The sequence below is a fragment of the Empidonax traillii genome, unplaced genomic scaffold (genome assembly GCF_003031625.1).
Source record: "Empidonax traillii isolate 1590-97213 ecotype Southwest subspecies unplaced genomic scaffold, ASM303162v1 scaffold821:size279169, whole genome shotgun sequence".
In the NCBI taxonomy this organism is placed as follows: domain Eukaryota; kingdom Metazoa; phylum Chordata; class Aves; order Passeriformes; family Tyrannidae; genus Empidonax; species Empidonax traillii.
Window position 1 is genome coordinate 212,120 of NW_020956014.1, and position 22,834 is coordinate 234,953.

The window sequence follows — 22,834 nt, forward strand, 5'->3', positions numbered from 1 at the left end:
CAGCCTGGCTGGTATAAACACTCTGCCTTGCTTGGTGTTCCGTGGGATCCAGAGGGGTGTGAGATCTGCTCACTCAGTGGGTGATGCTGGCAGAGGCAGGCATTGCACAGGCAGCTTTTTCTGCTCTCCTTTGGAACTGTAGACAGTTCCTTACAGAGGCAGGGGGGAGTCCTTGCATATACCCTAATGAAATCCTGATAGCATCAACAAAACAAAGGCTGTATCTGGGCAACCAGCAAGGTAGGAGAGCTCACAGAAAAGCCAGAGGAGATCAATAGTCAGGATTTCTGAAGGTTACTTTGTCAGCTAATGTACCATTGAAACACAAGCAGCTATGCTTACCTGCTCAGGTTAAGTGCAGGGGTTGTTCCAGAGAATGGGAGTTACTTCCCAAAGGGAGAGAATGGGCTGCCTTCCCTGTCTGTCTGGGAAGCAGTGATCCCGCAAGTTTTGTCCGTGCTGAGAGCCCCAGTTTTCCCAGCACTGCGTGTTGGCAGCGAGGGACAGTGGCACTGTGCAAACTACCAGGCAAAGCAAGGAAGGAGAGGAGTATTATCTTACAGATGGGATGCTGAAACACGTGCGCACCCTTTTGTCTAGGGAAGCTGGTGAAAAAACGCTGAGGTTGGCTAATTTGCTGTATGATTAATTGATTTGTTGTGTGTGATGAATTGATTTCACTGCAATAACACCAGGAACGCACAACAAAACCAGGAAATGACCTCAGGTTTTTCTGAATTCTGGTTTGTGAAATCATCTTTATTGCCTGGTTATTGAGCATTACATCCAAGAGATGCCTGTAAAAAAAAAAAAAAAAAAAAAAAAAAAAAAAAAAAAAAAAAAAAAAAAAAAAAAAAAAAAAAAAAAAAAAAAAAAAAAAAAAAAAAAAAAAAAAAAAAAAAAAAAAAAAAAAAAAAAAAAAAGGCAGCTTTTTCCATCATTCAAAGCAGCAGTTAGCAGGAGCAGCAAGGCACTCTGCATCCATCAGAATGGTTAGCAGCACACCATTCCTATCAAAGGGGTGATTTCCATATATATAGTTATATTTCCATATAGCTATGCCAGTGTGCTTTTTACTTGTAGATCTTGCTCCTCCAGTGGCAATGAAAGGGTGATTATGTTGGAATGAAGTTCAAATGGAGAAAAGGACCAAAGAACTGATCCTACTAAGTGCTGAAACAGCTTTGGCACGTGCTTAATGGTGCTGAATTATTCATTGAGCTGGCTGGGCAAACTGACATTGCGAAAGGAAATAAACGGAAATAAATGAGGGTGCTGGAGGAAAAATGCTAAAAGATGTGTTAGACAAATGTCCCAGGTGGCACAAAGTTCACATAGAAAAGGGCCTGAGATCCAACCCCTTAAGTGCCACTTGCTGCCTGGTGCAAGCCCTTCCTAGAGGAGAGTGGATGTTTTGGCTGTGCACACAGGGGTGACTTTGGTGATGTCTGTGGGCCCAGATTAACTCCTTTTGGGATGTGAGATCTTTGAGGAGAGGCACTGTAAAGAGCAGGGAATGGTGAGCAAGCAGCTGTTTAGAGTCCAAGGGACTGATGGGGCAACTCATATAGCAGGTAGAGCCATGAAGACTGAAGGATTAACCTTTGTCTGACGTCTGTCTGGAGAACATGCCATCTCTTATCCCCTTTAAAGGAGCCTTGCTTTCTTCTGTTCCTGAACCCCTTGGTAAATCAGTCACAAGTTTCACAGTGCCTTCTCTCAGTGCTTCTTCTCCAGGTGAGAGCCCCTTTCCCTGACCAATCTGGGCAGCTGCCTGCAGGTATTCCCCCTCTTCCCTCCACTTCAAATCCCATGGAAACAGGGCAACCACAGCCCATCAAACTGTTCTGCATTACACCACTACATCTGAAGAAAGGAGGGGAACTGAAGGATATTTTTTAGCATGGTTGGGGTCTGACCTTGTTCTCAGGGACAGTCTGGGCAGGGGCATTGCCTTTGTAGTATTCAGTGCACTACAACCCACAGCAGTAGCTAAGAGGACTATCTTGGATGAGCAGTCCTCACTTAACTCTTGCTTGATGCTGCATGGAGCAGGGCTGAAAAGATCAGTGTGATAATCACGGCCTCACAGGCCTGGCTATGCTGTGGTTTGAGTCCCGCCTGGGGAGTTGAATCGTTTCCTGGCACCTCTCTGTCTGCTAAGACTAGAAATGTTGCCTCAAACACAGTGTAAATGCCTCTATTGCATATAGCTGTGCTCTCCTGGGTACTCTGGAGGAAAATATTCAGAGTACTTGGCTTCAGCTCCTGTTGTTTCTCTGATTTGGAGATGCTGGCAGCTGAGATTTTCAGGAATTATTCAGATGCAAGCTTTGCTTTTGCCCTGTGGGCAAGGGTGGAGCTCAGAGCAGCAGTTTCTGTTCATGGATTTGAGTCAGGCATAGATCTGTATCATACCTGTATGCATAGTCCTATCCCTGAGTTATCTCCTCCTGACTCCTCTGTGCTTGCTCAGTGGAGTTCCCAGTGCTGCTAAGTGGAGGTTTTGCAGAGAATCATGCAGCAGAAACACATACAGCAGGAACTGTCTGGGCTTTTGCAAACACACCACCAGCATGTCCAGCTGTGCTCAGCTGCATCCAAGTACCATGTTTTTGGCTTCTTTGGGCTCCTGGAGAGTCCAGTGCTCCTTCCCATTTCCAGACCCAAAAGCAGGGCAAGCCCCCATGCCAGCCCCGGTGGACCCAGGGGTAAGACCATCCCATCCACTTCCAGCAAAGGTTGTGGCAGCTGGGGCTCCTACCTGACCCACCTCTAAAGATGTCCCTGCTGGGGTGTGCTGTGGTGAGCCCTGAGTTCCTGGTCCCCATCACCTCAGGGACTCATCAGCAGGACCCGCAGCCCCCACCCAGCCTGTGCTCAGGTTTCCTCAAGATCTCACATCCAAGTCCAGCCAGACGTGACCAGGCCTGGGGTCCAAGTTCATCATCTCATCCCTATAGCACTGGCTCAGGAAAATGAGGTAACAACAAGGAAGTATGCACAGCCACGAGCATCCCAAACCACCAAGGTCTGTGTTTTCCCAAGATTTGTTCTCCCTTACACAGGGATAGACCCTAAGAAATCGGGAGCATCCATCTCTGTTACCTTATCTTGGTAATCCCCACCAAAGGGAAAAAAAGATCTGAAAAATCAAAACATTGAAGAAGGTTCTGCCCCCACTTCAGTTTTCCACGTTTTTTAAAAAAAATCAGAGTTAACTGTGGGGGTTTGAATCTTTCCAGAAGGGTGAAATTGCAACACACTTTTGGCTGTCACTCCCGCAGGATTTCACTTTTGCTGACCAAAGCGAAGAGTCTGTAAGATGCCAAGGCACCCCCTGTGCATCCTTTTAGCATATTTCAACGCAAAATAGGAAGAGAGGGACTGTAAATATTTACTGGAGTTGTGTATCAGAGAGCACTCAGGGATCCACATTTGGATAATCTGCATTGCAAGTCAAGGGAATAGCAGATGACTTTGAAAGGCTGTGGTGCTACATGTGTTTCTTAACGCGCACAAATTGCTCCCTGATTTCTTAGGAAAAAGAAAGCTCTGCGCTGATTATTGTTTTTAGATCTTATTTTAGTTGTAGTGCCTGGAGACCCAGTCAAGAGCAGGGTCTTTTGTTAGCCAAGATAAGAACAAGCAGTAAGGTCCTTTCCTTGGAGAGTTTGCAGGATGAATTTCAGTATAAGGAGGATTATGAAATGCAGGAAACACCACCATTTTGTGCTGGCTGAGGCACAGCCCTGCTTTGCTTGGTGTCTGCTCCTTTTTTTCGGTCCCCCAATCCCCTCACCATGGTTGTTACACTTTAGGTGAAGTGGTGAGTGGAAGGGTGAGGGATAGGGGAGACAAACGAGGGATCTGGGGTCTGCTCTGCTGTGTTCCCAAACCTTTTCCCTAATTAGATCCATTTTGAATGGTGAGAATTGGTAATGTCTTGTGTTAGTGAGTCACTACATGCTTGAGGATGTCAGTCAGCCCCATGTACCCCAACTGCACCTGTCCCATCCCAAAGAGGAAAGATTAGGAAACATGCCTAGTATTTTTTTCATAAAAGCAACATACAGAAGTTTGCCCACTGCTGTTGAAAGGACAGATGTGTCTCTCCTCTTTTTCAGGAACTGTTTTGGCCCTTCACTTGTAGCTAACATGGACATGGGACATTATCTCCAACCCCCACACCCCAGATCTCTTATCTGTCTGATTCGAAGATGCTCCCACTCCTATTATATTTGGACTCAGCTTTAAATACAGCTCATGCAGAAGGTTTTGCTAGGAGATGAAGCACAGCCAGTCTCTGGTAGCACAAGATTTCTCATGTCATGCACTATAAATGATGCTTCTGCTGTACATTAGAGGAACGGAACTGCGTAAGGGCCAGATGACCAAGCGGTCTGCTTTAATTATTCATCATTAGCAATAGCTATTATTATTTAAGAGCTGCCTTTCTTAGGCTGACGTATCAACTGCTAGCCTGTCTCCTTCCTTGTTTGCTGCCATCCAATCTCCTGCTGTATTTGCTCTTGGGCCACAGCAAAGCTCTCCTCCATCAAGCCGGCTCCAAGCCATCGTCGTACCCAAGCCACCCAGGCCTCCTGGACTGCTTCTCAGGGCTCTTGTTTGCAGCTATTTATACCAAGCCAGACAGTGCTTTGCTCCTCCTGTTAGTCCCAAGTGCGTGCTGGGTTTCCCTTGCTGTGCTCCATCACTATCCCCCCGAGTCTGACTCAGATGCTGCGTACAATACGTTCACGGGAAGGGTTCCCACCGGCGGTGCCAGCACGCCTTACTATCATCTCCATTTCTCCCTGAGAGGCACAGGCCTTGTTTACTCTTCTTTTAATAACACAGATGGTTTTAATAGTTCTCTGCCTTCGCCCCCAGTTCTTTCTCCTTGTCTGTAGTCTGTCTAATGCTTCCTTCTAAGTGATGGCTTTGTCACTTAATCTCATTAAAACTTCTCTTCATTGAACTCCGTGAGCTGCTTATCAGACCGTAAGCCTAATCTCCTATTTGTAATTAATTTGTTCTGTGCCTCCTACAATTTGGCATCATTAGATAATGGCATCACTCTCAAGGTCACTGATACACAGCATGAGGTAAACACCCGTGGCTCCAGTGCAGGCTGCCCTGGCATCCTCCTCCTTCCTCCTCTCTTTGACACACCACTTGATTTTATTGACATCTTTCTCCCCTTCCCTCAGCCAATTTCTGATGATGCTTCCTGACTGGTGTGTGCTGCTGTGTGACTGCAGATCAATATCCCACACTGTCTGGAGGCAAATGCTTTTCTGACATCCTCCTAGTGCAGGCTCATCTGCACTAGTTTTCTGCTTGCTTTTCGGCCCCTTCCTACTTGGTCCAAGAATTCAGGTGCACTGTTCTTCCTTTGCAGAGTTACATGTTTTCGAAACTTGCAGAGCCTTGTCACAGAATCACAGAATCAGAGAATTGTTTGGTTTCAAAGGAACCTTAAATATCTTCTAGTTCCAGCCCCCTGTCATGGGCAGGGGCACCTTCCACTAGACCAGATTGCTCAAAGCCCCATCCAACCTGGCCTTGAACATTCCCAAGGATGTCCTTATGGGCTCAAGGCTGGGAATGGGATAGAGGAGCCTTTCACCTTCAGGCCTTTGGGCCCAGTGGACACTCAATGGCTCACTTACCACTGGCATAGGTAGAAACAAGCCACAAATCACTGTATGGTTTGATCAAATCATGAAAGTGCACAAATCATTATTATGACCTGGCATCCAAAAGAATCTAAAATCTTGGATTATCACAGTTCATGGTACCAGCCGGTACCACCAGGCAATTCCCACTGGTGTGATGAAGAAGAACACTAAGCACCAACCAGAGACAAAAGCAACCCAGAGTTTCCCTACTTCCTGCTGGTACTCAACACCATGTCCAGCTTTGCCTCCAGCCTGTGCATAAAGGTGTTTGCAGGGCCCTGCCCTGTCTGGGTCTGCTGATTCAATCCCTCTGCTGATTCAATCCCTCTGCTGATTCAATCCCTCTTTTGGCAATGGGCTTCACAGTGAAGGCTGCAAAAGGCAATACTGCCATTTGCTCACTTGGATTTGATGGTATAGAAACGTCTAGGACCTTTGGAGATTCTGGAAATAGAGTCAGCCTGATCCAAGTCTAAATCTCTTCATTTTCCCCAACAGATTCATTTTCATGTCTCACATTTCCCTGTTTGGATGTAGTTTCTAACAAACTCAAGTTGATTTGACCCATTCTTTCAACTTTAGCTGTTCTCCCCCTGAAAGCAATCTACTAAACTTAAGTGCTAGACGAACACAGAGCTGTCATTAGATAATAGGTATCGTTATTCAATACAGTATTGATCACAGTATTCAGAAATTCAGCATTCAGGCAGCTATAGACAACAGCCCCAAATCCATTACACAGAGCTATGGGAAGGAAATCTAACTAAAAAGCACTAAAAACTCAGGATTTTTAACTCACCAGAGGCTGCAACTATATTTTCTAATTGGCAGTTTTTGTAACTGTGCCTAATTATTCTTGCCTGGTAGTCAAGAAAGAAAAAAAAGTACCTCCTGGTGAGAAATCCTGCTGCCTTTTGGGACAAGGCAGGCTGCTGTAAAACAGATATGTATTTTTTTTCTGAGGGAGGTAAATGCAGGAAGGACACTTTCCATTTGCTCACATGATGGCTACACACACATATCAGCCCTGATACTTTGCTGGGAGCCCTCATGAGGCCACAGGGAAGATCCAGCTCGGTCACTCAAGAGTAGCTACATTTAAGTCACTGAGTGCCACATTTTGGGTAAGAGGCAGCTCTTACCTGAGGATATGTGGTAATTACTCCCAGTGAAATGTGCCTGGCTCAGCAGCAAGATGTATTTGCAACTGGCTTGCAAGCTGTTAGGAACTGCGTGTTTTCTCTGGGTGTGATGGTGCCTCGAGATGCTTGTTTGAGGCCAGGAAAACTTCATCGTTGCAGTCAAAAATAAGTTTCTGCTCAAAGGACATGTTGATAAGAGCAACTGACAGACATTCAGACTGACTTCAGGGGACTCAGAAAACCAGGTTTGGATCAACAGATAAACCTTTCACTTTCCTAAACAATCCACATTTTCTAAACCATCCTTGTTTTGATCCCTCTCTGCAATACACTCCTCCAAACCATGCTGAAAACATCTTTTTAATCCATTTATGTAACTGTCTTCGTGTGCTGCGCTGCCATTCTCTGCGCTCACACAATCACTACACCACTGAGATCAACAAAAGAACAAAAATGATTTTATTCGGCGCGTGCTCCTTTCCTCCGAGGTTGGGCCCAACTTCGGTTTCGTTCAGCTGTGATGCACTTGGGCCCCAGTCCATTAAACAAGCTGCAGCACTAAATATCAGCTAGCTACTGTCAAAAGGGATGTTTCCAAAATTTCAGTTTTGTTTTATTTTTAATGATCCATTTGTCTCTTCAGGCTCGGGAGCAGGTGGCGAGATAGCTGCGATTTGCAGCCACAGGCTGCCCCGCTCCCTCCTCTGCTTCCATGGAAACACATGTTGGATGAGGCAAAACCAGGCATAGACTCAAAGTACATGATTTCCAAACTATTTGCTTTTCCTTGCAAGGAGCCCTTTACCCCCTGTTTGTACAAAATTCTGTGTGAGGGGAGAGGCAGCTTTTCAAGGTGCCTGACTGGTGTTGATGTTTTTGTATCATCCCTGAGCATGTGAACGTGCTGTTCAGAAGGTGAAATGCATGAGGCAGGGCAGGGACAGTGGGGTTTGGAGCTGCAGGCATCTGGGATCAGGAGGGTTCAGCTTTTATGTAAACCCTTTGCTATACTCTCATCTCCTCCCTGCAGAGGTGAAGATTGTACCTTCCTCTGCACTTCAGGACCCCAAAGATACCCAATTTGCACATGTAATAGCTCCATGTTTTCTCTGGGCAGCCTCTCTCCTCCCTGGGTCACGGTAGAAAGCAGATTATTTGCAGTTTGATTGGCAAAACGAGGGAGGGCTGGGAAAAGGGCAGCAACTCACACAGACCTGCACAGCACAGGCAGGGTTCAGTACAGCTATTTGGGTGGCTGGCTGGTTTTGTGTGGGGAATTGATTCAGAAAGAAAGACACTGTAGGAGAAAATGGACCCTAAGGGGCAACCACCAGCTCCTCCTGCATCTCTCATGCAGCAGTCTCTGGTCCCACAGGGGCACCGGTTCACTCTGTCACCAGAGGTTAGGCTGGAAACCCACCGGCACAGGCATGGGGCTGGATCCTGCTGTAGTGGTCTGGTTTGCAGGATCTGAACCTCACCCGGGCAGCTTCACTCCCAGTATCTTCTACTTGACCCCTGTTTGTTGGTAAGAGGGGTAAAAAAGCCCTCTTAGATGCAGTGCCTCTAATCAGGCACTGGGGGGAACAAGTTCCTGGGTGATAAAAATATCGGAGATCTTTACTATATGGAAAAATGTATTTTATCCTCCATCACTTGCAAAGAGTTTAAATTTTGAGGGCTGCTTCTGTTTGTGTCAGCCTAAGCACAAAGCAGGGCAGAAACCTTTTATTCCAGAATAAACCCCAAGCCAAACCCTTTCAGCTGCAGGAAAAGTATGGAAGCCCCATCCATCCCTGGCCTCTTAACAAAGCCCTGTCTCAGGCATCAAGAGGTAAAAATAAATGTCACTCCATGCTGCCTGATAATTCCACAGGATTCACACTAATCAGAGCACTTCATTAATTATTTAGCTTCAGGGAAATGTGCCAAAGGCTTCTGACACTTCGGATGTACAAAGTAATTGCCACATTTACTTCCCAGCTAACGGGGAGGCCAAAATAAATTGTGCTGGGCCGAGTGGGTGTGCGTGGGTGGGCAAGGGAGTGGCAGGGGTGGAGCAGGGGTGGGATCTTCCTGCCCTTGCATGTAGTTTAAACTCGTATTCCAGAAACCATAGAGCTTCTCCGTGTCTGAAAGGGCTCAGAGTTGCCCCCCCCCCCCCCCCTGCGTGCCAGCGTGGGCTGGGCATGTCACAGCGCTCAGCCACGGCCATCTCCATCCTCCCCTCCGCGCAGTCTGTCTCCGAGCATCACGCCTCCGTTTGCTTCCTGCCCGCTCCAGGGCTCCTCTGGCTCCTCAAGCCAACACGGGGGCTGCTGGTTCGTTTGCTCCGAGCTGCCAGAGCAGGATTAGACCCTGTGCTGGGAGAAGTGCGGAGCTGCATCCTGCTCGGAGGGCTCTGCTCCCCCCCTCCCTTTCCCGGCTGCCGAAGCACGTGGTGACAAGGCAGCAGCTCCCGCTGCTCCAAAATAAGTAGGTCTCGACTGCAGGTTTGCGACCTGAGAAAAACAAACAAATGCAGAGCTAGGGGGGCTATATTTATCTGAAATTTAGAAGCCGCGGTTCGCAGGAAACTTTGATCACTTTAAGTGTCAGGCAATCTGAGAGAAGAATGGGGGGGGGGGGGGGGGGAAGCACAGCTGAAAAGCAAGTGTTTTGGAAAAGGTAAGAGCTGCCGCTTCCAAAACGAAGTAAATTCTTCTCTTCTGGCCCCTATCCTAATCTAGAGGGCTGATGTCTCTCAGCTTCAAGCTGGGGGTACGCAGAGACTGAGCTTTCCAAAGCCTGAACCTGCAGGTGCTGAGGACCAGGAGGACTCAGAGCCCTGCCCAGCATTCAGGAGGAACTGATCACATCTATTGCACCTGTGACAGAGGAGGTTCATCCAAAACAAAACATGGCAATTGACTTTGGGGCTTGGGTTGGTTTGGTTTCCAAAGAAAAAAAGATTGTGGTTTTCTTGAATTTATCATAATTCGAAATTAATGTCGTGCCATTATGTTTTATCTCTGATTCATTTGCAAGGCATTAATTTTAAGTACCTGGCACATGAAATGCAAGAACCTCAGATGGGACACAGGGATATCGTGCTTTTCCTCCCTGGATGCATTTATTAAGAATGAAGTAACTGATACAGTACAAAGGGATATTTGGTGGTACCTGTCTCAGGCAGGGAGTTTCATCAAAGCCCCATGTACTTCAGTGTTTTCAAGGAGTGAAACACTTTGGGGAAGCAGTTCTGAAATCCCAGCAGACCTTTTGCAATGCTTGCCCAGGCCTGTTTTACTGTTCTCTTTGCAATTCCCCCGTTTCTGTAAAAGCCAAACCTGTTGCAAGGGAATTCACTATTCATGCAGTAAAATGTAGTATATTATCATTTCACCTCGCATTGCTCGTGTGCAGTGCTCTGGGATAACAGTTATTTCTGGATCTCTGCAAATCTACACAGTTACTCTGAAATTCCTGCTAATTTACCATATTCAAGAGCTATGATTGCAGCAGAGTGGTTAAATGTACTGTCGACCAGAAGAACATTTTCCCTTATTCAGTTTTGTCCGGTGGACTTCCATGATGCTTATTAATTGATAAAGATGGCAAAATAACTCTATTTTGCACATATCTAAATATATATTCAAATTTACCCTATACCTCCTATTATATGCATGCTCATCCCAGAGTAGAGAGCTACTATTCCTTTTGCAGAAGCAATCAGGAAAATGCGGCTTACGGTGTTTAATGATATCATCAGGGAAATCTGAATTCCTTTTTTTTTGTTTGTTTGTTTGGTTTTCTAAATGTGAAATAGTTTTGCTGACCTATCTTTAATCCTTTGGCCTTGAGAATGAGAAATTAAATTGTCTTTTCTCAGACACTTGATGTCAGCATCCAAATCAGGACTGTCTCGTGTGCAGAGAGGGAGAGCAAGGATTTATGATGTTCAAGTACTTGAGAGATAGGATCTGTTCTTCAGAGAGAAACCCATTTCCACAAATTCAGTGTGTCTAACTTAGTTCTGCATTTTTGATTCTTTTTTTTTTCCTCATTTTGCATCTGTTTGCATGAGATAACTAGTTTTAGGGATGACTGATCTTAAGTTCCTAATGAGCTGGCTCCAGGGTGTGGATTTTCATTGCATATTCTGCTGATTGGATGCTGGAAACCTGCTTGACCTTGCTTATGGTATCTTCCATAAAATAAATACGTAACACATATGATCCACCCTTTCCTCTTCCCTCTGCCCCATGTGAGGGGATGTGCCAGGGCAGGGAGAGCCCCTCAGTACTCAAACCACCACTGCTTTTCTGTGTAGCTCTTCCAACCGATGTCCTAAAATGCCCCACAAATGCCATTTCCCCTGTTCGTTTCCCCAGCAAAACACAACTCTGACCACTTCTCAGCCAACGCTTCTGGCACATCATTTCCTGCACTAATTCTTCTAAATTACCCTAGAGGCCCATAATAACATTTAAAGCTCAGAGTGCTGCTTCACTGTCCAAAGCGCTTCTGTAGCCAGTGCTCAAACCGACTCTCACCAGAGCCCTGCTCATGTTCTTTCTTTGCTTTCTCCCTCCCACAGCCTTGCATTGACACTCCTGTCTTACACACCGGTATTTTATGTCCTTCATTTCTCCTTTTGGCTTTTTTCCCCCCTTGGACAGTACTAATGCACTCCTTATCCATCATCCCTTGGTGCCGTGCAGCACCATTGGCACTGCTGCAATAAGCAGCCACACTCTCTGCCTCCTTCCCTCGCCTTTGCAAGTGCTGCAGGGCTGCTTTTGCTCTGGACAGCAGCAGCTGCTTCTTAATCTGCCCCTGCCCAGCCCGTCCCCCTTCCCTCTGCAACCTCAGCCAAGATCTTTCCATATTAACAGCCGGCTTCCCAGCCTGAGTATGATTTGAGCTGTGGCATCTCGGTACCCAGGTGTCTCCCATGGAGCAGGCGATGTGGCTATTGAATCCAGCAGTGTATTAGTGATCTGTTGCTGTTTTCCAGGGAAAGCTGGGGTTGCCATGACAATTGTGTGTCGGCCGAGCCTGTGTGTGCATGGCCACAGCATCTGCACACCTCCATCACTAATGCATTTATTCTCCCAGCCTCCCTGTTCAGTGGGGTGGGGGATGCAAAGATGTCCACGGTGGGATGTTTGAAGCAGCTCTCTAGCACAGTGAACAGCTCAGAGCCTGCTGGATGACACTCTTCCCTGAAGTAAATTATTCTGGGGGGAGAACTGGGGCTGGAGAGAGGGGCTTGATCTGCATTAAGTCATTCTGCACCTTCTCCCCCCTGCCAGGTTTGGGCTGGCAGGAGAAGCGCCGGGTACAGCAGCAGAGGAGCCAACAGAAACACTGCAAGCCACAGCTCATTTGCAAGCACCCCTGGCTGCTTATGAGAATCTCAACCTGAATTAAGGGCTTGTGGCACTGCTGCAAATGAAACCTCAGTCTCCTGAACCTCTGCCTGCAGGCTGTTGGTTTAGTTTGCAGTCACGGTCGCACAGTTTGTAGTTGTATTTCGTGCTCAGACAGAGCATCCCGGACCCTGAATCGGCACCTGGAGCTTCACAGCTTGGGCCTGCTGTCTCTGGGTACCACATGCCATTTGCTTGTAGTGGCATGGCCCCTGCTCACATTCTTATTTCTCCCTCTTACTGCCTCCTTCTCCCATCAGAGCATCTCAGAGGGGCTGTGCCTCCCTCCAGAGTGGCAGCAGCAGCAGGAGAGAGCCGGCAAGATGAGCTGCTCTAGAGCCACCTCCTTGACTTCCACCACAGGCAAGGACAGGGTCCCTGGTGGTTTGTGGCATTGCCATGTGGCAAAGCCCAGGCCTCTATTCTCCAGCTCAGGCACTGGCCACCAATCCTTGCTTTGAGATTCTGCTAAAAATGCATTGTTGTCATCTCTTCTGGGCATGGTTGGCCAGAGAGGAGGCTCCTCTGTCACCCAGGATCTTTCCACAGCACTGGGCAGGATTTCACCAATTCCTAAGAGCAGTGTAATCCCAATTCATCTTTACAATCTTGATCTCCCCCGGTCCAAGAACGACAGCCTACCAGCCTGCAAGTTGTATTGCAAAAACGAGCGAGGCTCCTTTGTTAGAGCCGCAGATGTTGTGCTGGGTGCTGCAAAAACAAAGCTTGAAAAGCAGACAATGCCCCAAATTTAAATAGACCAAGCAGACCCAGAGACTTCCGAGAGATGATTCCCAAGGTCATGTAGGAAGCCTGTGGAGGACGCGAGGACTGAACACAGATCTCCTGAGGCTCAACCACACTGTGGACTCAGGAATGTCTTTTCTTTTGTCTTCCAGTCCATTAGGAAGATCAGCTAATGAAATTGAATTAATAATGCCAGCTGCAACACCAGCAATGCTGTAAGAGAGAAAAATTTCACAGCACAGACTTAAAAGCAGAAGGCTTGAAAATGGGAGTAGGCTGCGAGTGCCATGAGAGCCCTTTGTAATGGGGGAGTGCAGGAGGTCAGCCAGAGTTTTAGGGTCTCTTCAGCTTTACTGATCAAATCTTAAAGGGGGAATGAAGATGTAGCAATTACCTCCCCCAGAGGAGAGAAACACACAATTTTAAGGTTCCCAGCAACTGCAAAAAAAGTAGTCCCACTGGAAGGAATCAAAAGACTTTTCTAGGTCAGTGGCAGGAATAGAGCCTTTATTTCTATGAACCTCACAGTTCAAAAATAACATTAAAGAACCAAGAGAAATTATCCCACTGAAGAAACCAGGAGTAAATCAAAACTGATTCTTATGCGTAAATCGTACTGTTGCCTGCAGTAATCAGGGAGCTCAAACAGCACCACAGGAGTCCTGGCCATCCCTGGGATGGCCTGTGAAGAGGGTCTGTGCCAGCTTCACTGAGACACATCAGGTGTTCAAAATTAAAAATTGTTTAATAACAATAGCGTCAAATCTAAGGACTTGCCCCCACCCACATGGCTCATTTACTAGGATTCAAGGAAAGGCCACCTTGTGCCAGGAAGGGAAGAAAGTGCAAATCTTACCTGATTCTTTCACACAATTATTTGACTCATGTCACGTGGTTACTGCTGAATACCTCATGATAATCTCAGCCTTTGAGAAAAAATGGCAATGAAGAATAGTTCTGCTGAGCAGAAAGTGAAAGAGGCAGCAGAGCAGAAGCTTAGCAACACATCTCAAAATCACGCTTCTTGTCCTCATGAACCACCCAAATATTTTGATTGATGATTTCAAAAAACCCTTCTAAACCCAGGCATTTCAAGACTCATAAAAGAAATTGCAAGGAGGCTGGAACATTGTGTGACAGGCCAGGACATGAGGCTTCTTTTGTTACGAGTATTCAGCTCCAGACTTTAATTGCACCAGTTTAATACCATATTGTCTTTTTTACCAGTTTATTGATTTCTTTTGTGGTCTGAAGACCTGAGAAAAAAGGTAATTCATCACTGCATTATATCTCCTAAGAGAAAATTCCAAAGACTTGGGGCAAAAGACAGCAAGGACAGAGCTGTCTATTTTCTACCTGTACTTTGAGTAGTGATGGACCTGAGAAAGCCATCAGCATCTTCCAGCTCATGGCCTTGCCACTTGATCTGACTCTGAGCAATTCTGCAAACCACAAAATGTGCAAGAATGAGCACAAGACAGTGAGAAGGATGAGAGCAGAGCCAGGATCTGGCCCATGCCCCTGCTGTTGACAGCCTCCTCACGAAAATGTAATTGCTGGCTGCCCTTGGCTTGGAGTACTCAGGCAAAAATTCCCCATTGCTCTTTAGAGCTTCGAGACATATTAATGCAACTTTTAAAATAGCATCCTCTCTATTTTTGTTGCTAATGCTAAGAACAAATTAGCTTAGAAGAAAAACCCAATGATCTCCCTTAATGCTATTGTTCTCCTAAAGTGCTAAGTGTCGGGATCTCACAGCACCACGCTGCAGATCTGGCGCTGCCCTCAATGTGTCCCACGGAGCGTTGACGCGGAGTGATGCAGAGCGCTGCTCCGAGAAACGTAATCAGTCCAAAGTGCCTTCAAAGTCACTGCTCTTTGAGCAGAGCTAGCAGTGGTTTCAGCTCTGCCTTTGGATTTTTAGTCATTAAATAGCCTTTGAAACCGGTGCACATTTCCAGCCCTGCTCTCCAGCAGAACTGTTAAGGGACAGCCCTGAAGTTTAGTTCCACGTGTGATCCTTCCCGTTGTAGAACAGTGGGTACTTCTGAATTCTTATGGACTGTTATGCCAATTCAAGTATATTTACCTAACTCTGACCTCATCAGAGCTCATCAGTGGTGCACAGGCAGGCCAGGTCACCGTGGAAGTGGGAGGGCCTTTGAAGGGAAGCAAGGTAGGGCTGGTGTCCTGATGCAGGACTTCTGGTGTCCCTGTAAGCAGCACAACCCTGGTGGCCCACACACCATGGCAGGGTGCTCGTGTCTTCTGCTGAGCTGCAGTCTGCACCCCATCCAGCCATCCCTGTTGTGGGTGCCCCGTCCCTGGAAGTGTTCAAGGCCAGGTTGGATGGCTCTTTGAGAAACCTGGTCTAGTGAGTGGCAACCCCCTCCATGGACAAGGGGTTTGGAAGTAGATGATTTTAAGGTCCCTTCTAGCCCAGACCATTCTGTGATTCTGTGGTTCTAAGATCCCTGCTGAGGTTGGAGGGATGGAAGGAAACAATCCAGCCATCAATACCCTACACGTGTGTTAACTTGGCCAGAGGTTTCCAGCAATAGGAGGTTAGGAAGGGCTGAAAGCAACCAGGTAACTCTATTTTGCTGAGTTCCTTACTCTACACATCCTGTGAACACTGGTCATTATCTCTGGCTGAGCTAATTAACATGCAAATACTGATGAGCCCACTTGGCTTGTGGTTGTGCCATCAACACTGAGCTTCATGTGACCTCACTAACACATCTTAAGACCTGCAATAATTTCAGTAACACCCACAGGAGAAGAGGGCTTGCAATGGACAGCGCCCTGAAGGGAAGGGAAGAAAATTCCATTTACTGCTTTTCATCCTGCTTCTATTTATGATCAGAGGAAAGTTCTCCTCCAACACTGCAGTGTCCTGTAGCTGATGCCAAGATCTCTGTGCATGTCTCATGCTTCAGATCCAGGTAGTGCCGTTCTTATTTGTGCCTTCCAGTCTGCCCAGTAAAGCTTGAGTTGGTGGTCCTGGTTTAGTTCTGGTGAAAACAAGCGGTTCTTACCCTCAGTCTATTGACAACCAGCTGCTTATTCCTAATTTTGGCTCACTACTTACTGAATGCATAATTTAAATTCTCACTGTAGAAATAAATTTTTTATCAATAGCCATTTTAGTCCTGGATCCACCAGGGCTGATTGGCACTTTTTGTGCACATCTGTGTAGTCACACATACAGTGTTATGTGTGAGGCACTGCCTCTGTCCCTCACCTGCCTCAGCTCCTGGGATAAATGAGTGCAAAAGCAATGTTCCTGTAACTGTGGTAAAGTGATGGGTTCTGGTGCCTATGAATTAAAATAGTTCTGGAAGCGGTGGGGGACAGTCCAGCCACATGGGCCAGGCCTGAAGTGATGCTCTTCCAAAGGGAAGTAAGAATTTAAGCAGCAGGAAACCTGATGATGTGGTTCATTTTGGTAGCCTGAAAGAGGAAATGGAGACGTGAAATCTGGGGCAAGACAAATTCCTACAAACAGTGAAAGCAAGGAGAACTCATCAGTGGGATGGTCTTAGTGCCATGGTCTAGTAACCGTGGTGGTAGTGGATCAGAGGTTGGACTTGATGATCTCAGAGGTCTTTTCCAACCTGGCTGATTCTATGATTTTAAATGTACATGGACCACTCTTCTGTGTAAAGAGAATTTTTCGTTTTTACCTGACTAGAAATGTGGTTTACAGTGAGACTAGGTAGAGACTTTTTTGCCTTCTCTCTCCTGTGTTGCTGGTGGTACGTGCCAAACAGCCATGAATTTCACCTATGCACTGTGTTTGGGGTCTCTCCGGCTTTTTTCCAAGTACTCAAGGATTTAGGAGTTTCATATGAGTGATGGCTCTGTTTTACATACACTGCTTTTAAATACCTTGTATGATGGATTGGTGCTGGGAACCCCATCAAGACAGTGTGCAGGGCAAAATGCACCAACAGGGATATTTTCTGCCCTTGCAAACAGTCTGAACCAACCAGTCCACACTTAGAAGTCATCCCTTGCCAACCTGTTGCCTCCCTTTTTTAGCAAAGCCAGGAAGAACACAAAATCCAGATTTGTGACATTGTTTGTAGATGATTTAATCTTACTATATGTGATGGCAGTTGAAGCCAGTTAGTTAATTATTTCACTGTTAGGGGACTGAAGATGCTGGACTCAAGCCTAAGCAAGTGTTTGGGGGGAATTTCAAAGACTGTTTAGAAAAATGAACAAAAGCTGTTGGCCTCTGTAATCCCAGCAGAGTTTCCTAGGCAAGGGGTAAGATCACAGTTTGGTGAATCTCTCCTTAAATTTTGGCTTTCTTCTAGGAGATGGGTTACCTGAGGGAAGGATAAGTGACCTACTGCTGCCAGTTGGAGGAGTTATCTGTTAAAGACTTTTGGTTTTTGGAGCCAAAAGAGCAGAGAGGTCCAAACTCTATTCCTCATTCTGATGGGTACCTGACTCACTGTGACTGTGATGGTGCCTGTTTCTATACCAAAAAAAGCTAAATTAAGTACAACATGGCTAAAGTAAGATTATTTTACGAATTGTCATGATCTAAAAGATCAAATACAGACTCAGAGCTGAGAGGTCCCCAGCTGGGGTTGTTCTGCCAATGATGACTGGACCAAGTCAGATACGACGTATTTCAGGTCACTCTTCAGTGAAATGGAGTGACTTTTTGGGGGAGTTTCTCAGTAATTAATAACCAGCCCAAAATCTGAAAATGCAAACAGGTTGGGTGGCAAAGCATTCCCCTCCCCTCCTTCCCCCCCAGTATTTGCCAAGTATGTCCATTGCTTAGTTATGATGTCTCTGCCAGTAGTTTTTTTGTGGTGGGGAAACTGAGGCAGGGGCCATGTCCTGCTAGGGGAGGAGTGTCAGGGAGTGTGTTAAAATTCACCTATTAGTGGGCTCACAGAAAGCACACATTTTCACAAATTGTCCTGTATACCTGCACCCCTACACCTCAAATCCTGGTTTATGCAGCATTTTGAGCAGTGAGTGAAGGCAACACTCACACCCTGAACACCCAAACCCAGGTGCAGCTGGCAGTCCTCAGCATCCTGGTGTAGCAGGGCTTGGCATGAGGGGCCACACGGGTCACCCTGTGCCTACAGGGGTAAAAGGGTGATCCCCAGTGCTGTGGTGGGTACTCTGCTGTTTTCTACTGTTTTTTAAAAAATAGCAATATGGGGGTTGCTCTGTTCGGGTCAGATCCTCACCTTGTTTTTTTCCTGCCTGCTCCCTGACCCCACCCAGCTGAGATGAAAGAGGGGGGGAGGGCATCAAATCCTGAAGGGGTTGGTGAAATTTGGCCCTTACAAAAGAAAAAAAGAAAAAGAAAAAGAAAAAAGGAGGAAAACACCAGATTCCATCACTGTCAAGAAATTTCTGGAACATGAATAGTCACAAGCGTAGAGACACATAGGAAACACTGCTCACCCTCCGCCGCCCCCCCCCCCCTTCCACCCACACCCAATTTGTTTTTTATTTCTTTGCCATCAGGTTGCCTTAACCATTTCCATGGCTTAGGGAGGCTAAGCCGCCGAGCGCAAGCTTTTGATTTGAAAAGGGACTGCATCCCCTTTTCAAAGGAGCCTGCTCCCTAGGGCAACCACATCACACTGCTGATTTGCTGCAGTGGAGACCGCAGCGCGTACAATATGCCCTCCCCCTCCGCCTGTGCTGCTTACAGCATCAGTCCGGAGCCGAGCGGGGAGACGGGAGCGATACCCACTAACCCACCCATGCTCGGGAATGCCTGACTGGTAACGCAGTGCCTCCGACGAAAGGACCGGCAGCTCCTCAGCTCTCCGAGATGCAAGCCAGTGCCGATTCCACCAAGATGGACTGTCTTTGGAGCAACTGGAAATGTCAGGGTATTATATCTATTCTAGTGTTGCATGCTAGAAGGACTGCATGGCAGAGGAGGCAAAGGCAGGATCCATCCATTTTTGCATTGTTCACCTGTGGGCCTTTGCATGCTGTTTTCTCTCCCTCCCCGTGAAGCTTTTCTTTTGGGGTAATTTGAGACAGAAAGATAAAAAGCCCTTAATTCTTTGAATGCGTTTCTCCCATCTCCAGCTGTCTCACCCTGAAAGCATCCAGGATATAGGTCCTCCCTTCCCACCTTACAGCTCATTCCCAAAGCATCCGCCCTTGCCGTTTAGCGGCGTCATTTCTCATCCTTGACTCCCTCCGTCGGGGTATCGCTGGCATGATTTCCTACCTTTCGGGCTTTAGGAAAGCCGGGTGACGGTGAATTGGTGCCCGCTGGGGCTGGCGAGGGTTGGAGGTGGTGGCGTTGGGCGCCTGGGTGCCTCCTGCCCACGGACACACCCAGAGCCAGGCTTAGCCTGGTGTCGACACAAAGAAAACGCAGCTTTAGCAAGGAGGGCGACAGCGCCAGGGCTCCGCGGGATTGCCCCCTGCTTCCTAGGATTGCTTTAAAAGAAAAAAAAAAAAAAACCAAAAAACAAACCAACCAAACAACAAACCATTAATCCTTTCATTATGCTGCCGAGCGCTCCGCTGAGCCGTTCGGGGGTGAAATGTTGCGGTGATGTTGTCTCTCGCTGCCGCGTAGGCGAAGGGAACAATAGCATCTCCCTTTTGGGCTGATTTTCAGCGTATTTTCGGCGGGTCGGTGTCTGCGCTGGGTGGGGCTGGCCACCTTCCCGGGTGCCTTGGACAGCTTTTCAGCCATTTTTAGTCGGGCTTCACACTTCCCAGCCAGCATCCAGCCTTTGTTTTGATAAAAGACAGTCTCTGTGACGCTGCTCGGTGGGCAGATTAGAGGGAGAAAAGCCAGCGGCTGATCCTGCCGGGCAGGCTGCTCCGGGCAGGCTTTGTTTGGATGTATTTTTTAATTTTAAGGTGCGTGTTTACGCTGAATAGTCAGTTCATGATGTTGACGCTGACAACAGGGTCCCTGGGAGAGAGAGTACTCCATAGCATCATCTTATTAAAGGGTCCAGGATGCTTGCACACAGAGTTTCATAAACGCAGCTCGATGCAACAGAAGCTGGAAAACCTTCCTAAAGTGTTTTTTTTGGACAGAGGGAGATCTCAGACAGGCACTTGTCTCTGGGGAGCTTGATATTTTTGCAGTCTCAGTTCAGCATCTAATTGTATTTACAGACGGAGGGTTTTTTAAGGAAGATGAGTATCTGGAAAGTAAACAGATGCACCTGTTAAATGCCAGTCTCCAGCAGCTCCAGCTTTCCATGCCGTTATCAAGGGCAAGGGTTTTCCGTGGGTCTGCCTGATTGATTAAGGTTTTACGGGAGAGCCACAACCAAACTTCAGGGTCTTTTCATCTGAGCTTTGCAGATAAACTTCCTCGTAGGGTGGGGCTTGGGGCTTTTGTTTGGTTTATTTTTCCCAAAAATGCTCAGTATTTTGCTGATTTTTATAAAGACATTGATTTGCTGAGTCAGATTGCTGAACCACCTGTATTTAGAGGCAAACTAAGCATTTTCTTTCTTTATCAGAAAAAAATATTTTTTTCGTAAATTAGAAAAGGGGAATAATGAAGGGCTTGCTGCTAGTGTATGATTAATAATAATAGTGGGGTTTCTCTCCTTCAGCATTTTCCTTTCTGAAACTGGTAGGTTTGCTGAAAATTAAATGACTCAATATGTCCCATGCTGGTTTGGAAAAAAAAGCCCCAGGTCTGAAAAAATCAACGCAGCTAAAATAAATCACTTGCCTCACTTCCACAGAATTTGCATTTTTTTTTTCTTATTATTGGGTGGTGCTTTATGATTCAAAAATGATCCTGTGGAAAACATGAAGTAGTCGCAGAATGTTATTTCTGTCAGTAAAATTCTTTGATCAGTCCAGATAAAATAGAAGAAATTTAAAATTCAGAAGAACGGAGACTCAGTTCATTGATTCTTTTAATATCTATTATTCATGTAGTCTCTGTCTCAACCCAGAATATCAGTTCCTTGCCAACCTGGAGTTGTATAATTTTTCCAGCTTCATTGTCAGTGGAATTATGGTTCGTCCCTGAAAACTCTGGAATGTCTGTGAGCATAACAGGTGCAGACAGAAACCTCAGTAAATACAGAGCGTATTTCTGCTGAAATTAAGGAGATACAACACTGAGGTTTACATAAGTTTTAATCACCAGACAGTCAAGCTTACAACTAGCTGTATCATTGGGTTGACCTTATGGTACTTATAACTGGGTGGGGATCTTGAGGAGCTGCAGAGACACTTGGTGAAGCTTTGGCTTTGCCCAGCTAGATCAATGTGCTGTTATTTTCCTTGCTGTGAACCAACTGCTGCTGTCGCATATGTTTAGAAATATTTCAGAGTGTTTTACCCGTCCATCTTGCAGATTCAGTGGGATTATAGCGATGGCAGATCACGATCCAGCCCTTGGGCGAGCGGGACTGTAATTTGGCCCCGCTGGGGGTCTGCTTAATTCAGAATATTAACATGGGTAGCTTTGGGGAGTCGCAGCCGACTTCCACGCCCAAGTCATCTCCCTGCACTGGAAGGTGATGCATTTGAAGCAGGCTGGGATGGGGCCATGCATAATGCATGAGTGTGCGGAGAAACGTCTCTGGCTGGGCATTCTGGTGGCTGTGGGCCCTCCTGTGACAACAACCTGCAGCCAGTGTCAGCTGTGTGACACATCGAGTGTGCAGCTGCCAGACCTGCTGGGTGAGGTGTGCCTCCAGCTTCAGGTGGTGCAGCACCTCCGTGCCTTCCCCAGGCACTCAGCCCTGCTTGGCAGGACACAGCTTCACACCCAACTGGAGAGGTTCCTCTGGATTAGTAAGGACATAGAATCATAGAATATCCTGAGTGGGAAAGGACCCACTAGGATCAACTCCTGGCCCTGCACAGGACGGTCCAACAATCCCACCATGTGCCTGAGATGTTGTCCAAAAGTTTCTTGAATTCCGTCAGGCTTGGCGCTGTGACCAGTTCCCTGTAGAGCTTGTTCCAGTGCCCAAGCACCCTCTAGGTGAGGAACTTTTTCCTAATATCCAAACTAAAACCTCCCCTGACAAAGCTTCATGCCATTCCCTTGGGTCCTGTCACTGGTCACAGGAGAGAAGGGATCAGTGCCCACGTTTGACCCAACCTGGTGGAGCTATTTGATGTCAGTTCATTGGTCCCTATGAGTATTCCCTTTCCCACTCTTTTCTTCTACTTACCATCTCTTGTGTGGTAGTAAGTGACATGCCTGTTCCTGCAGCTTCAACCTCCTGCAAGACTTATTAAAAAAGAAGAATGGAAAGATTCAGAGAAACAGGCCTGTGAACAGTTCATAGAAATGATCCTAAGTATTATCCACATTATAATTATATCTTAATGTGGAAAAGGACTGCAGACTTCATCAAATCCATCTAGCTGACATAACGCTGCTGAGTTACTGATTAGCATTTTCTTGACAGGTGTTTTCAGAGAACCAGCTTCCTTACTTGATTGATGTATCAGTTGGTTTCGAAAGGGTGATGAGAAGCTGCACCATCTATTCCTGGTGACGTTCCCCACTTTAAGGGTGAAAGAGAAGTTCAGTGGCCATAATATGGATGCATGCAGTTAATCTGTAATCTTATTGACAGTTGTGAAGCCTGTTTAATTACAGCTTTATAATGAAAACTTAACTTCAGCCAGTTGGTACCTTCAGTGCTTTCCTGAAAATGGTGTGGGCTGATCTCTCAGCTGGGATGCACGCAATAAAAATCCATCCCAGTATTTGGTTCTTGGTAGGGCTAAAGTCTTGTAAACAAGTCATCATCTGGTGTAACCAAATTAACTAATGGTTTCACAAAACTACACTAACTTAGGAGGAATTTATTTCTTAATTTCACAGAAGATT

The 22,834-nt window shown here is 46.6% G+C and overlaps 1 protein-coding gene and 1 long non-coding RNA gene across 3 annotated transcripts in view; one reads left to right on the forward strand and one right to left on the reverse strand.

Moving 5' to 3' along the window:
• Positions 1-22,834, forward strand: part of RTN1 (reticulon 1) — a 119,038-nt gene that overhangs the window by 83,979 nt on the left and 12,225 nt on the right. Inside the window, exon 1 of one of the 2 annotated variants that reach the window (XM_027901916.1) lies at positions 18,453-18,869. The exons of the other annotated variant lie outside the window; for it this stretch is intronic. Coding sequence (XP_027757717.1) covers positions 18,809-18,869 — 61 coding nt within the window. The 5' untranslated portion in view covers positions 18,453-18,808. Of the gene's footprint in view, positions 1-18,452; positions 18,870-22,834 lie in introns of those variants that run through there. 2 annotated transcript variants of the gene reach the window in all.
• Positions 15,083-19,988, reverse strand: LOC114066872. Its single transcript, XR_003573255.1, has 3 exons — positions 19,488-19,988; positions 19,220-19,346; positions 15,083-16,001 (listed from the first exon to the last, which is right to left on the reverse strand). It is a non-coding gene; the product is annotated as an uncharacterized LOC114066872 (long non-coding RNA).